Here is a 13,598-nt window from a genome sequence, read left to right as displayed (position 1 = left end):
GGTCCCCACTAGAACCATCTGCGGTCACTCAGATCCCATACCCACCACACTGGGCCCTGGGCCCCACTTGGTGCTCACCTGGTGAAGCGGACGCCGCAGACCTCACAGGCAAAGGGCTTCTCACCGGTATGGGTCCTCATGTGGCGTGGCAGTTTGCCTGCTCCATGGATTATCTTGTGACACACTGGGCACTCTTGGGGCATCTGTGAACGGCGTTTACGCACCAGCTTGTCTTGGCCATCCAGGCCTGGTGCCAGGGCGTCCTGGTGCAGGGAACTTAGGTAGGCCATCAGGTCAGGATCGATGGTATCTTCATCTGAGCCCAGCTCCTCTGGTGATAGTGAGGGCTCATTGCTCTGTGTTAGCCCATAGGCTGGGGGATATACCAGCTCCTCCTCTTCTTCCTCACCCTCACAGACCTCATAGTTCAGGGGCCCCTCAGGAGGTGAGGCAGCACCCGTGGGAGGACTGTAGCTGTCCCCAAGCCCACTGCTTCCACTGTTGCCCACTCTACTGACCACCCCTTCTTCTTCGTAGGTCAAGGGATGGGCGAGTATGGTGGGCGTCTCAGGGACCAGATGGTTTGCTCGGGCCCCCTTGGTTTGAAGAAAAGCTTTTCGGGGCTTGCGGCTGCGGCGGGCAACAGGTCGAGGTGGCGGTGGTGGTAAGAGGAGGGGCACCTGTGGAGGGCTGTCTTCACCATTGGGCACTCCCGAAGCTGAGGCTGTGGTGGTGGCAGTGGCAAAAGCCTCCAGGTACTGTCGGGCTCGCTCACAGTCATCCTCATCTGGGCTAGGGGCTTCTAGCCCACTGCCTTGTAGAATCTCCATGCAGGCAGCAATAACACAGGGGATTTCCAATAGCCGGGCAGCTTGAAGGACGGCTGGCATGTTGGCGCTGCTCGTGGTCAGTGTGGCTGTATAGGCAAATTCAAGCAGGGCACCCAGGGCCTCTGGCCCTACAAAGTCCAGCTCACACACACCGGCCCCTGCTCCTCCAGCAGCCGTCCCGCCACCTCCTCCTGTTCCCATCACCGCGCTCCCCCCACCCTCGGTGAAGAGCTTCTTGAAGTAGTGGCTGCAAGCGGCTAACACAGCCCTGTGGGTGCGGTACTCCAGCCCCTGCGTCCTGATGGTGAGGTCGCACAGATGGCCCAGCTGGCGCTGCTCATTGAGGCAGCTCAGGAGCTCACTGCTGTGGTCTGGGAATGGAATTCCAATCAAGTCATCTTCAGGGCTCCCCATCTTCTCCTGCAGGGTCAAGGAGAGGGTGAGGTTAGAGCACTTATTTCTGTATGGGAGCTGGGGAACCCTTTCCAATGCTGGCTCTCCTACTGGAGGAGGGCCCATACTGGCCACTCTTTTAAGTGCCTTATGTTTGCTAGTATCCCATACCCTTCCAAAGTGTGACCTCCTTCCACGTCAAGTACAAAGGAACTGCTGTTTGGACAGATGAAGCAACTTGCTTCCAGGTGAAGTGCCAAGCGAGTAGTGCCACCCGGCAGCCCCAGCCCCACCTCACCTTCCGAAGTCTTGTACTGCTTTAGTCTGCTTCTGGGCAGTCCTGCCTTTCTGTTAGTTTCTAGACAGACTTCCACTTCACCCTCCCTATTCCTCTATTCTTAAGAACCTTAAGAAGTCGGGCAGTGGTGGCGCACACCTTTAATCCCAGCACTCAGGAGACAGAGGCAGGTGGATCTCTGTGAGTTTGAGGCCAGCCTGGTCTACAGCAAGCTCCAAGACAGGCTTCATAGCTACAAAGAAAGCCTGTCTCAAAAAACAAAAACAAAAAACAAAACAAAACAAAACAAAACAAAACACAAAAAAAAAAAACCCAAAAAACCAGTACTGGACTGGGAGGTAGGACACTGGGGTCCTGGTTTAGGCCTCAGAAAAACTGAGTAGAAGAACTAGAAGGACATGGTGGCACTGGCTGGCTTCATCTTGCTTATCTGCAAACTGGGGAATGGTCTCTGGTAGAACCTCCTGGTAGCTCTGGTAGAGGCCAAGGAGACTTCAGAATGATAACACACCAAAGTTGTCAGGTAAGGCATGTCTCGGTTCTGTCACAAGCATACCCTACAAACAAAAGGAACCATCCTCGTCAGATGGGGCTGCTCAGGTCTTTAATCCCAGGGGGTAGAGGCGGGCAGATCTCTGTGAGTTCAGGGCCAGCCTGGTCTACAGAGTGAATTCTAGGACAGCCAGGACTACACAGAGAAACTCTGTCTCAAAAAGCAAATGAAAAAGAGTCATCCTCTTCCTCCTTATGCCCCCGCCCCCAGAAAGCCACCCAAAGTTCATCTTTCCTTCAAGATCCCCGCTCCCCACATCCTCCCTCATGGCCAAGGAGCAGCTACCCGATGCTGGGGTGTCACTGGCGCAGGTACTTCCTGCCCCCCCAGATAAGCATCACCCCTGCTGCTGAAAGGCCAAGTCCCACCCCTGCCCTCCCCCTTAAACTGTACCATCTCTCTCCCCCGTTCCAGAGGACCCTGCCTCTCCAGAGGCAACCTTAGTGTTTCACCATCCACAGGGGTGGGGAGGGCAAGGGTTGGAGTGGCCTAGTTGAATGACCTTGAACAATTAAGTCTCTGTGGTGAGGGGCCGGTGTACCAGGTGTGGCACAGTGCCTAGTACACAGTAAGGGCTCAGTCAGTGGTCTGGTCAATACTTTTCTGTTATACAAGAAGGGGTTGGGGATACCAGGCATGGTGGCAAACACCTTAAATCCCAGCCTTGGGAGGCAGAAGCAGGTGGATCTCTGTGAGTTCGAGGTCAGCAAAATTAAGTTCCAGGACAGTCAGAGCTAGAGAGACTCTGTCTCAAACAAAACAAAACAACAAACAAACAAACAGGGGCTGAGAAGAGAAGCTGCAAAAGCCTAGCCCATCAGCGCTGACAGGTTTAGTCTAGAACATTGGTTCTCAACCTGTGAGTCTCATCTCCTCTGGATACCAGCGGGCAGCACTTTTACAGGGGTCACCTAAGACCTCGGGGAAACACAGACATTTGCATTAAACCACAGTTGTGAAGAATCTTATGGCTGGGGTCCCCACAAGGTGAAGAACTTTTAAAGGGTCTCAGCGTTAGGAAGGTTGAGAACCACTGGCCTAGAGCTAATAAAGACTGGAGACCTGGGCTTGGACAGAGCTGGGCTCAACTAGGCTTGAGTTTGAATTCTTAGCTTTGGTCTTAAGCAAGTGATTTTATCTCTGAGCCTCTTTCCTCATCTAGATACTGGATAATTCCAGCTGACTCCAGGGGTTGTGAGGGGTAAGTGAGGCCAGGTGTGGCAGAAGGCCTGACACACAGTAGGGCTCAGTCAGTAGTTCAGCCTCAGGGCAGATTCCAGTGCGCACGGTCCTGCTACAGGCCCTGCTAGGAGGACTGCAGGGAGACGGGTCAGCCTCCTCCTCCCCAATGAAAGCACCCTGAGGGAGCCAGGGAGCTGCCTGACCTTGGACAAGTCACTTCCTTTGCAAGGAGGCTTAGTCCTTAGGTAAAGGCGACAATCCTTAGGGCAAGTCCCTCTGATATTTTGTCAGTATCCTCCCCGACATTCCAACAGCTGGTCAACCCTAGCCATCTATGGGAAAGACCTTTGGGGGGTGGGGTGGAAGTCAGGGGCTACACATTTCCTCTTCAGGATATAACAATTACACTATCACACTGGCCGACTTGCTGGCCACCTTCACTGCAAAGATGGAGCGCCTGCATGAAGTGAACGGGAGCCACTTGTCTGCTTGGAAGCGACACCTGGGAACCCTTAGATAGCTCACCTGTCCCCACCTTAAGCCCCCAGATCACTTCTCCTCCACACGAGTCCTCTCCCCTCCCAGTACTTTACATATGGTTAGAAAGGCCCCAGGACTTAAGAATAAACAAAATCAGGTGGGTACCAAGAGTAGAAGCGGGGGCTGGAGAGATGGCTCAGTGGTTAAGATCATTGTCTGCTCTTTCAAAGGTCCTGAGTTCAAATCCCAGCAACCACATGGTGGCTCACAACTATCTGTAATGAGGTCTGGTGCCCTCTTCTAGCCTGCAGACGTACACACAGACAGAATATTGTATACATAATAAATAAATAAATATTTTTTAAAAAAAAGAGTAGAAGCAGCAGCAGTGGCTTCACTTAAACAGCAGTGGGCACCCTCCTGGGCCCAAGTGCATCATGTTCCTGCTAAGGGGCACGGGTGGAGCTATCCTTGCTGCCCATTGGCTGAGCTGGGCACCTGGAGACACATGGCTCAACCCATCCTTCACCCTCCTTCCCTACCCACTCCACCTATTCCCGTTGGTAAACCCGTCTCCTTTCTCCCACCCCAGGGCTGATCTCCATGGCAACTTGGTATGGCAGGTGCACTGATTGGCTGATCTTGCTATCAGGGCACAGGTCCGAGTGGTTCACCACCAACTCACACAGGGCTTGGGCAAGGGTGGGTGTTTAGTTCCTTAGGCCCATATCCAATGCCTATGGCCACAAGGTATCGAGGAAGGACTAGAGAGGCAGATGGCATACAGCGGAGGAGAGGGTGTTCTGGGAAATCCCCTAGCCCTGGCACCCATACCAACTGAGGTGCCACCTGGAACTATGATGGTGCCAACCAGGCCAAGGGGGCACTCCTAGCTCTATCATATGGGAGGAGTTGGTGGGGTGGAGGCCTCCCCTTCTTTCTGCCAAGGTGGGGCACTGGTGCCAGTGTGCCCACCCCACCTTGGGCACCCTTCCCACATCTGTATCCCAGAGGGCCCAGTCCCCTTGAGACGCCCCATGTAGGCAGCCCATCCCCACCCAGTCTGGCATGCCCCCTCTTGCTAAGACCTTGTGGGCATGGGTGTGTGTGGTGGTTGGGGGGGCAGCTGTGCCAGGGAACCAGGCAAGGTCTGTTTGGTCTGTTTGCCTGGTAGGGGAAAGTACTGGGGGCCCCGCCCCATCACTCCCCTCTTTCTTGCCACCCCCCCAGGCTCCCCTCATTGTCAGGCCTGCTAGACCGGCCAGGCCAGTGGGCAGCTTTCTTGAAACCAGGCCCTGTGTCAAGCCTGCACCATCTTTGGTGGGGGAAAACTTGAGGGTGACATGGTAAAGGGTGACAAAGATGGGAGTCCCTATCACCTACCCGTCAGTACCGAGAGGCACCTGCTAGAGAGTGTCTACCAGACAACCAAATGCAGAGGGTGCTGGCCTACTTGGGAAGACAAAGGCAGCTAGAATCTTCCAGGTGCTGACCTTAGGCAGCTTCCAGACTAGGGCTGAGGGGCTCCAGGGCCAATCATGCGGGTCTGAGCCAGCTGAAGGGCAGGCATAGGAGGCCCTGAATGGGGCAGCCAAGTAAAGCTGGCTCCCCCTTCTTCCCACCTTGGGGATTAGGGGACTGAGGCTTAGTGTGGGGGGCAGCCGACAGAACCAGGATTAGTGGCGTAGAAAATAGATGCAGGCTGATACACAGATGCACAGAGCATCACCCCCCACCCCGCCCCCATTCCAAGGCCCCTTCTCTGCCAGGGAACCAGAGAGGGATCTGGATCGGCATTTTCTGGAGCAGCAGCTCGGAGGCCAAGAGGGTGAGGACCAGGCTGAAACACCTTCCGGCTAAGGATGACTGAGACCCAAGCCCAGTGCTCCTGGTGCCTGGGCTGGTCACCCCTCCCCCTTCTTTCTCCTTTCTGCCCCCACCCCCTAACCCCAGCTCCAGCCTCAGGTTCTCTTCCTGTTTTTTTGGAGCGCAGTTTGCACGAAGCTAGGGCTTTGGCCTGTGGCTGGACCAGAAGGATAGGGAAAATTGGACAGACAGTTCAAAGTTCTCGGGGACCCAGGAATCCTTATTCCATGATTCCCTCCAACCTTTCTGGGGCCAAAGGGTCACTGACGTCTTAACTGCTCAGTTTCAGGCAGGTGAGGCGGCTGAGCCACATGTCACTGGAGGACTGGAAGAACTTACACAGACAGGGCCAAAAGACAGGTCCTGGGTCCAGGGATGCCCAAGACACCTAAAGGAGCTCTCCTCTGCAGCCCCTCTAAACTTGTACATATCTTCCCCATCCCCCATGTGACGCTTCCCCCCTCCTAACCTCACCACCCCCAGCACTCACACTTCCTGGGGGCCAAGGCGGGGAAGAGAGACCGCAAGCCACGAAGGGGGAAGGAGGCAAGGGGAGTTGGCTGCTTCCCGGTGCTGTGGGGGTTAAGCTCCCACTAGGTCCCGATCCTGGTGCAGGGCTCCTGATTTGAGGGTTACCACCATGCTCCTTTTCTCTCTAGCATATGGCCCTTTAGCCCATCAAGGAGAATGGAACGAGATAAAGATGGCGGAGGAAGGAATGGGGTGCCGCTTCCCCAGCCTCACATCTCCACCTCTGGGGACCCCAGCTCACAGGCAGCCCCTGACTCTCAGCCTTCCTTGTTTGGGCCTCTCTTTTAGTCTTTCAGCCTTCTTTCCACTGTCTGTGGCCTCGTCTTCCCAGCACAGGATTGAACCTGGGTTCCCTTCCTCAGGTCTGACCGGCTTTCTTGTCTCTCCCATGCATGTTCCACAGACTGCTGCTAGGAACCATTCTCAGAGATTTCTTCCCCTCTCCCATCGCTTCTCTCCTGAGCCCGGCATCAGCCACGCGCCAAGTGTCCCTCCAAGCCTGTGCATGGTAGACACGGCCGAAGAGCCAAATCAAGACCAGGGCTTGTTCCACAAAGCCTGGTCTTAATAAAGAAATGGTTTAATTTTGGGTACCCACACCTGCCTTGTGAAGGAAGCAGAGGACCAAAATTTAGGAGCCACTTGGAGAAAAGAGGTGGGAGAGGTAGGGTGCGTAGAGAGAGCGGATGTGGGGTTAGGGGGACAGCAAGTGCCTCTCTGCCCGTCAGAGTTTCCAGCCCTGAAGCTACTGGACTTTCCCCAGAAAGTGGCCACCCTAAGCCAGGTAACCATTCACCGGACAGACCCTGGTCATCAGGGTTCCCAGCAGAGTCCAGCTAGCCAGTGCCAGCTCTTCTTAGGGCTAAGGAGACTGCTCAAAGTGCCAGGGTCTACCTTGTATCCCCCTCCCCCCAGCCATATCTTTGGCTGGGTAACCAAGCTGGCTGGTAACTCCACACCCGCTTAGCCGCAGGCAGAAACCTGAGCCCCCCCAAGCCTCAGAAGACACCCCAGCCGGGTCCCCGGAGCCCAGCTCCCTGTTGGCCTGTCCAGCCTCCTGACCCGGCCCAGCAAGCAAGCTTCCGCGGAACCCTTCTTCTGCCTTTCTTGGTCCTCTTGGGTCCCTTAGACTCTGAAGCCTTCCCACACTCCAGCGTCTCAGCACCTCTTCCCTAAAGCCTCCAGTGAGACCTGGGCACCCCCTTCCTAGCCTGTTTCTCAGCCCTCCTCTGACCCTTGGCCAATTCTAGGCCTCCGAGCCTCCCCTGGGGCCTGACCTCCTGAGCCAGAGCAGGGCCTACTCACCTGAACGCTGAGGGGCCTTGCCGGCAACTCCTCCTGGTCCCTGGGGGCAGCACGTTGGGAGGGTGGGGGAGGGATAACTGGGGGGGGCAGGGTGTCTGTTCCCCCACTCCAGCTCCCTCCTTCAAAGGGGCCGCCCACGACCTGGCCCAGTCCCTCCCCCTACAGCCTTAACCCTCTGGGTGCTGTCCCCCTCCCCCAGCTTGGAGGGAGGGGTTACAGAAGAGCTGGCAGCGTGGGAGAGGGCCCAGAGTCTGCCTGCAGTGCCCAAAGCCCCAGCTGTCCCTACCCCCGCCTGTCCTTGCTCAGTCCTAAAAGGGGAAAAAGGTGAGGGGCAGGAAAGGTAGGAGCTAGGCCAGTCCAGGAGGACAGAGGTGAGGAGGAGCAATGGGAGAGGTTGCTGGAGGTGGGACCAGGAGAAGGAAGAAGGGAGGGGAGGGGACAGAAGACAGCAGTGGCCAAATTGGGAGGAGGGGAACTCTGGACAGTCAGTGCCAAGGGTGACAGGTGCCCAGGTCCCAGCCCCTCGGGGTATGTGGGATTAAGGGACCATAAGGAGACCCTCCAGACCCTAGTAAGCCCTTGCCCCTTGCTGGGAGCTGTCCGGATTCTCTTCACCTTGTACCAGGCTGGGGCCCTCAGGGGCTGGGCAAGGCGGCACCCGCCCTCCTCATAGCCTCACCCCAAACCCACTCACATACCACAGTTCCTCGCCAGGGCGCCAGTCCTGCCAACCAGGCCAGGGGGCAGCACTCATGCCAGGACCCCAGTGACCAGGGGGACAGAGCTGGCTGAGGAGGGGTAGACATATTGGGGGAGCTGTAGGCACCGAAAGAGGAAGGAGCTGGGAGGGGGCATCTGCTGGGAAGCTCCTAGCCCCACCCCTTGCGCAAGCTACTGCTCCCCTGGCTGGTTGGGTGGGACCCGCCTGGGCCTGAGGGGCAACTCAGGAAAGCTCTGAGAGGAGATGAGTGGCCACAGAATGTCATGCAACTCCTGGAATTTCTTACTCTTGGAATGAAAGATACCCCAGTGTCCTCCAGAGAGTAGGCCATCCCAGGTCCTGGTAGGCTCAGAGAATCACAGAAATGTCCCCTAAGATACCCCCTCCCTGCTACCCCCAACAGCTGCTGGCTCAGTGCCGCTGGCCTGCTGCTCCTCACCGGCTCCCGGCCTGGCTGGCAGCTACCCACCAGGATGCTGGCAGTCCTGCCCGCCTCTCCCTCCTACCCCCTGCTCGCAGTGCCCTATGCCAACTGTGGGCCTGGGGTGGGGGAGGGTCACTTCTAGGCCTTGGTGCCAGGCAGGCGGGCCCAGGCCCCTGAGGTCCTATAGATAAGCCCAGGACCCTGTCCTTAAGCCACCTCCTTAAGAGGAAGCATATTGCTCAGGGCTGATACAGAACACGAATAGACCTATGAGCAGTTACTGAGGGATCCACGCCCCAAGGTGGGGACCAGCGTCTCTCCTGTCACCAGGCGCCAATCTTCCAGCACTCCCCCTGCAAATGCTTGGGCACCAAAGTCCCTGCAATTCCTAAGAGCCCCAGTCTAATGCCTAGAGCTTGTGAGGGAGCAGGGTGGGGCTGTTCCCTGCCCTTTGATCCCCATAAAGGGAGGGAACTAGCCTGGAGGGCAGGGGGGCAAAGGAGGAGTTCATGGGGCCCCTCATTTCCCCTGCCAGGGGCATCAGGGCAGGGTGTGGGCATCTCCTGGGTGGGGCTCATCCTAAGGTGAGGATGGGTAGTATGTCTTAGCATGAGAGGTGCATGTCAATACGTGGTGTTATATGGGAATGTAAAGGTAAGAACACAGTAAGGAGAACACAGTGGGGTCTCTACATTGCAACCCATCCCAGTACCGACTTTACCCTTACCCAGAAACACTTTCAGACTCAACCAAATTGAGAGCTCAAAGAGGACTACAACTCCCAGTGTGCACCACAACTGTTTTACACGTACCTTGGGAGTTGTAGTTCCCTTAAGGGGCCCTGGGTTCTCTTCCCAAGAGCTTAGTGGGTAGGTTAGGGAGAGAATGGTCATGGACCTCTCCAAGGGCAATACTATTTAAGAGTAAAACAGGCTAGGAGATTCATGGTGGGGAGAGAAGACCCCCTTATTCCAGGCAAAGGGGGAAGAAAGAAGGAAGGAAGGTCGAGAGGATGTCTGTTGAAAGGGGCATATGGGTGGGGAGGAGCTGGGGGGGGTGGAAACAGGAAGGAAATTGAAGCCAGAGACATGAAGTCGAAAGCAAGTTCTTGGGGGAGCCCCACTCTGAGGCGTGGCATAGACTGGGAAGACATTTCTCCTGCCATTCTGGTGACCTGGGAAGGCAGAAGAGGAATTAGTGATGTTCAGTGGTATTGAATTAACCTGGTGTGTGTGTGTGTGTGGGGTGTTAGCTCCATTTTTCTGTCACAGCCCTCTTTTGCCAAGGGCACCCTCAAACTCTGGATGTGCTATAGCATTTGCTGGTTAGGAAGCCCCGATAGTCCTAGGAAAGCTAGGAGAGGGGTTGGGCCTCATGGCAAGTACAGTGAAGGCAGCTGCGGGGAAGGCCCAGGTGTGAGGTCAGCGCAATGGCAGGACCGAGACCACAGCAGCCAGAAGCCTCAGGGAGGAGTGAGCTAATGTCCCTGTGCCACCTGCTTCCACCCGTCTCAGGCTATGGGCCAGAAGAGGGAAGCCTTCTCTGGCCTCACTGAGGCATTTGCTAAAGATTTCCTCCTGGACTAGTGACCTATCGGCATAAACTATGGCCTCTGGGAGACAGGCGACCACTGGGATCTTTCCCTGGTTGAGATGGGCAAGAGAAGGGCTTTGAAGACACTTTTTTTTCCTGAGTGTCCCAAAGTTCTGTGACAAATACTGACAGGCCTCAAGATTACTGCCAAGGCCTGAGCTTGGCTAAGTGGTGGTAGTGGGGTCTTTCTTGGTCTTCCAGTCCTTAATGGTGGTGGACCCAAGTCATTCTGTCCCCTTCTCCCCAGTCCCCCAGGCCTGCATTGGCACCTGGCCGCTTCTGTGTTGGCAGGACTGGAGGGGGGGGCAGCAAGGCAACTTCAAACTGTCCGGGCAAAACGTCAAGTTTACTCACGAGTTTACTCAGCAGGAGGGGGAGAGGCCAGAGCAGGCACACCCCATGCCAGGGTCCTATCCATCTGCCTGTCTCCACCTTCCTCCCCCACCCTCCTTTCAGCCCTAGGCCAAAACAGGCACAAGCCCCAAGGCCTGGTGGCAGGGCTGTCTTAACTCTCAGGAAGGTCAGAGAGCCAAGCAAGCTGGAGGCAGGAAGCCCTGAAGCAGGCCCAGAGGCTTCTATCAGAGGGCACTGCCCTGCCTGGAGCCCATTTATTCCCCATCTCAGGTCCTTGGCCTTGTGCCAAAAGAACTGGGCCTCTCAGCCATCTAGAAGAGGGCCTTGCCTCCTATACCTGAGCAGTCTGTAGGGCTAGTAACTTCTGACCCCAATGTCCACTCCTGGGTTGGGCCTCGGGTACCAACATGATGCCATGCAGGATCTCATTCATCTTACCCTTGGCCTGGAATGGGGGGCCAGCACTCTATCTGACCTACTTCCCTTTCCTCCCCACCTGTTTTCACTCTCGGCTTCTCTCCCCAAGCCTTCACTGTCCCCACCCCAGAGGTGCTCCACCCCCCCTGCCTGCTGGGTCCCCTCCCCCACTCTTCCCCAGGGTGCCAAGTGCAAGCACACAAAGGGCCCGATGGTGCATTGTTAGCCCAGCCCCCGCTGCCCGCCGCGCCCTCCTGGGGCAGGCACTAGGCCAAGGAGGAGCTGGGGGCGGTGGGTGCCAGGGAGCACCATGGGGAAGGGGAAGAGGGCAGCACCTGTCTCCCGGACACTGGGGCCATATCACCTGGATTGAGTAGCGGTGAGAAGGGCCCATTAGAGCAGGCTTGTCTTCTTCACCTGAGCCTAGTGGGCACTGCTTTCTTCCCCAGAGCCCCTTTCTGGCAATATTAACCCCTTCCTGACCCCAGGCTGGGGGGGGTGCCCAAGGGAGGGGACAGTGTCTGGGGGTGTCAGCAGGCAGCAGCGTGCCTACAGCAACCATGTAACAGAGGCACGCTGGGGGAGCTGGGGTCCCGGGGGCCAGGGACAAGAAGCACTGGCAGAGATTTCTCCCTGTTTCATCAGCTGCTCCAGGGGGAGCCCCCTGTCCTTCTCCCCAGTTGCCACTGAGGAAAACTAACTACCATCCAAACCCAGTCACAAATATGCCCTTCTCCAGCCCAGCACAATACTTATGCCCAGTATCTCTTCCCAATCTAATGTCCACTCCATGCCAGCTCTATAAACAGTGCCAGGAGGGTACAGGGGTGACCAAACCAGTTGGTGTGTGTGGGGTAGCAAAACGCAACCCCATAATCCTCCAGGCCTTAGCGCCCCCCCCAAACACACACTCCCTTGGGGAACAGAGAGTTCCTATCTTGGTTTAACTCCTCACTTCCCAATCTGGCTCCCCCAACCCTTGATAAACGGTCCCCTTCTCTAGGAATAAGTTGGGGCAAGAAGAAATAGCTGCGCTGACTCATTCCCATTCTCAGCTGCAGCTAGGGGTCTCCAAAGCATTCGGGCGGGGGTCAATTCAAGAACGCCCTCCACCTGGCCCGGAAGCCAGGACAGCTTGCCGGTCTCCCCCTCTCCCCAGCACCCACTTCCGGTGTCCCAAACTAGGTCAGCAGTGCTCGTTTCCTGTGGGTCAGCTAGCACCGGCGCCTCTGCCCCTCCCCTGCTCCGGACCCAGGCTCCCCGCCTTACCCCCCGCCCCCCAGGGCGCCCCGAGGTCTCACCACGTCTCAGCCGCCCTTTGATACATGGGGGATGTGCGGGGCGGGGGGCAGGGGACCCGCCCTCTCTCCAAACACTAGCAGGGCCGGGGCGCCTGGGCAGGCACGTGTCCGGGCACAACCCGCTGCCCACGCTGCCCCCCCACTCCCACCCCCCCTCGCTCTGGCCAGGACACGTCGCTCTCTTACTTGGGTGGGGTGGGAGGAGGGGAGAGAAAGCTGGGAATGGAAAGCAGCGCCCCCCACCCCTTTGAATGGCCACCCTCTGCCAGCGGCGCGCGCTAGGTTTCTACCACACGGCGACCCCCGCTCTGGTTAGGGCAGGTGCGCCGGCGCCGGCGGCAAAACGGTGGTAGGTAGAGTTCTTATCACCCACCCGCGAGCTGGAGGAGTTGTGAGAGCAAAGGCTGACTTTGAAAAGGTGGCGGTGGGGCTGCAGCTTGAGAGAAGGGAATGTGATTGCGGAGCGGGAGGGGCAGAGGGGTCGTTCTGCCGAGCCGCACTACCGCTGGAGAGACGACGCGGCTCTGGAAGCGCAAGAAACCGAATAGTCCAGCCGGTAACTTTCCCCCCGAGTCGCGGTTCCTCCCGCCGCCCCCCAGCTCCCATGCCACTGGCCTGGGTCCAGCCCACCGCGCCAGGGGGGCGCGGAGCGGGGGGGGGCACGAGTTGTCCTAGTTAGAGTCCGTCAGCGTTTCCATTCCCTCCGTTCGGTCGGGCTTGGGGTCTTCCCCCTAAAGTCACGGAGGCGACTGGGAGAAGTTCAGCGCAGCTCACCCCCTCTCCATCCCGTAGCTCACAGTCTGTCTGATGTTAGAAGTGCAAAGAAAGTTTCTGGAGACCCTCCGCCCAGAGTTGGGGGGAGGCTGTAGTTCTCTACCTTTCCTCCAAGTTAAAAACCAATTCCAAAGACCTAGGAAAGCTATAGGGAATGCGACTGTTTGAAATCTGGTGTGTGTGTGTACAGGGGTCTCACAGGACGCACGAAGGACACTGCAGTACGCTCGAGTCTAGTGGACCCCGAGCCAAGGGACAAAAAGTAGGGTTCACTTACCTCTCAGCCGTCGGGTCCTCTCGCTGGGGCTGCAGATGCAGAGTGTGGGAAGAAGCGCGTCCCCCGCCAGGCCCGGGGGCTTGGGGCCCTGCTCCGGTCCTGGTCAGAAGGCCGCGGTCAGTGGCTCGCCGCTCGTTGCTGGGGGGCTCCTCCTCCGCCACCCTTTGCCTCCTCCTGCTGCCCGCCCCCCCTTGGCCGCGGAGAGCCGTACATTCACCTGGCTCCCACCCGCCCCCCCCAGGGCCCGCCTCACCTGTCCTGCTGTCTCACCTGTCCTCCCGCTTGCTTTCCCCCCATCC

The 13,598-nt window shown here is 57.5% G+C and overlaps 1 protein-coding gene across 3 annotated transcripts in view; it reads right to left on the bottom strand.

Moving 5' to 3' along the window:
* Positions 1-13,598, bottom strand: part of Zbtb7b (zinc finger and BTB domain containing 7B) — a 16,099-nt gene extending 2,501 nt beyond the window's left edge. Inside the window, exons 1-3 of one of the 3 annotated variants that reach the window (XM_048455436.3) lie at positions 13,553-13,598; positions 13,300-13,398; positions 79-1,250 (exon numbers count right to left, since the gene is read on the bottom strand). In XM_048455436.3, coding sequence (XP_048311393.1) covers positions 79-1,244 — 1,166 coding nt within the window. In that variant the 5' untranslated portion in view covers positions 1,245-1,250; positions 13,300-13,398; positions 13,553-13,598. Of the gene's footprint in view, positions 1-78; positions 1,251-7,438; positions 8,007-13,299; positions 13,508-13,552 lie in introns of those variants that run through there. The other 2 variants (XM_048455426.3, XM_048455446.3) reach the window with 2 other exon arrangements.

The sequence above is a fragment of the Myodes glareolus genome, chromosome 17 (genome assembly GCF_982192425.1).
Source record: "Myodes glareolus chromosome 17, mMyoGla1.1, whole genome shotgun sequence".
Classification (NCBI taxonomy): Eukaryota; Metazoa; Chordata; class Mammalia; order Rodentia; family Cricetidae; genus Myodes; species Myodes glareolus.
This window is presented reverse-complemented; position numbering and strand designations above follow the sequence as displayed.